At 56.6% G+C, this 710-nt stretch overlaps 1 protein-coding gene across 1 annotated transcript in view; it reads left to right on the top strand.

Annotated features, from left to right (window-relative positions):
* The window catches only part of NBPF12 (NBPF member 12), a 16,428-nt gene extending 16,051 nt beyond the window's left edge, over window positions 1-377 (top strand). The window contains exon 9 of the mRNA XM_034641839.1: window positions 343-377. Within this exon, the coding sequence (XP_034497730.1) occupies window positions 343-377 (35 nt within the window). The remainder of the gene's footprint in view (window positions 1-342) is intronic.
* The last annotated feature ends 333 nt before the right edge of the window (window positions 378-710 follow it).

Genomic DNA, 710 nt, shown 5'->3' on the forward strand with positions numbered 1-710 from the left:
GGGTTAGGTTTAGGGGTTAGGGTTAGAGTTAGGGGTTAGGGTTAGGGTTAAGGGTTAGGGTTAGGGGTTAGGGGTTAAGGTCAGGGTCTTGGTCTAGGTCAGAGTCTAGGTCACGATCAGGGTCAAGATATGGATCTGGGTCTAGGTCAGGGTCAGTATCTGCATAAGGATCTGGGTCAGTGTCTGCGTCTTGGTCAGAGTCTGGGTCATGGTCCGGGTCTGGGTCAGAGTCCGGGTGTGGGACTGGTTCTGGGTCTAGATCACTTCAGGGTCAATGTCCAGGTCAGAATCAGGGTCAGTGTCAGGCTCAGGGTCTGGGCCAGGGTCTGGGTCTGGGTCTAGGTCAGGGTCTAGGTCTGGTCCAGATTCAGGGCTAGGGTTAGGGTCAGGGTCTGGGTCTGTGTCTAGGTCAGGATAAGCATCAGGGTCTGGGTCATGTTCAGGGTCTGGGTCTAGGCAGGATCAGTGTCTGGACCAGGGTCTGGGTCTGGGTGTAGGTCAGGGTCTGGGTCTGGTCCAGAGTCAGGGCTAGGGTCAGGGTCAGGGTCTCGGTCTGGGTCAGGATCTGGTTCTGAGTCTGAGTCCGGGTTAGGTCAGGGTCAGGGTCTGAACCAGGGTCAGGATCAGGTCAGGGTCTGGGCCAGGATCTGGATCTGGGTCAAGATCAGGGTCAGGGTCTGGGTCTGGGTTTATGCCTAATGGGCTCACTT

Source organism: Ailuropoda melanoleuca, chromosome 2 (genome assembly GCF_002007445.2).
Source record: "Ailuropoda melanoleuca isolate Jingjing chromosome 2, ASM200744v2, whole genome shotgun sequence".
Lineage (NCBI taxonomy): Eukaryota > Metazoa > Chordata > Mammalia > Carnivora > Ursidae > Ailuropoda > Ailuropoda melanoleuca.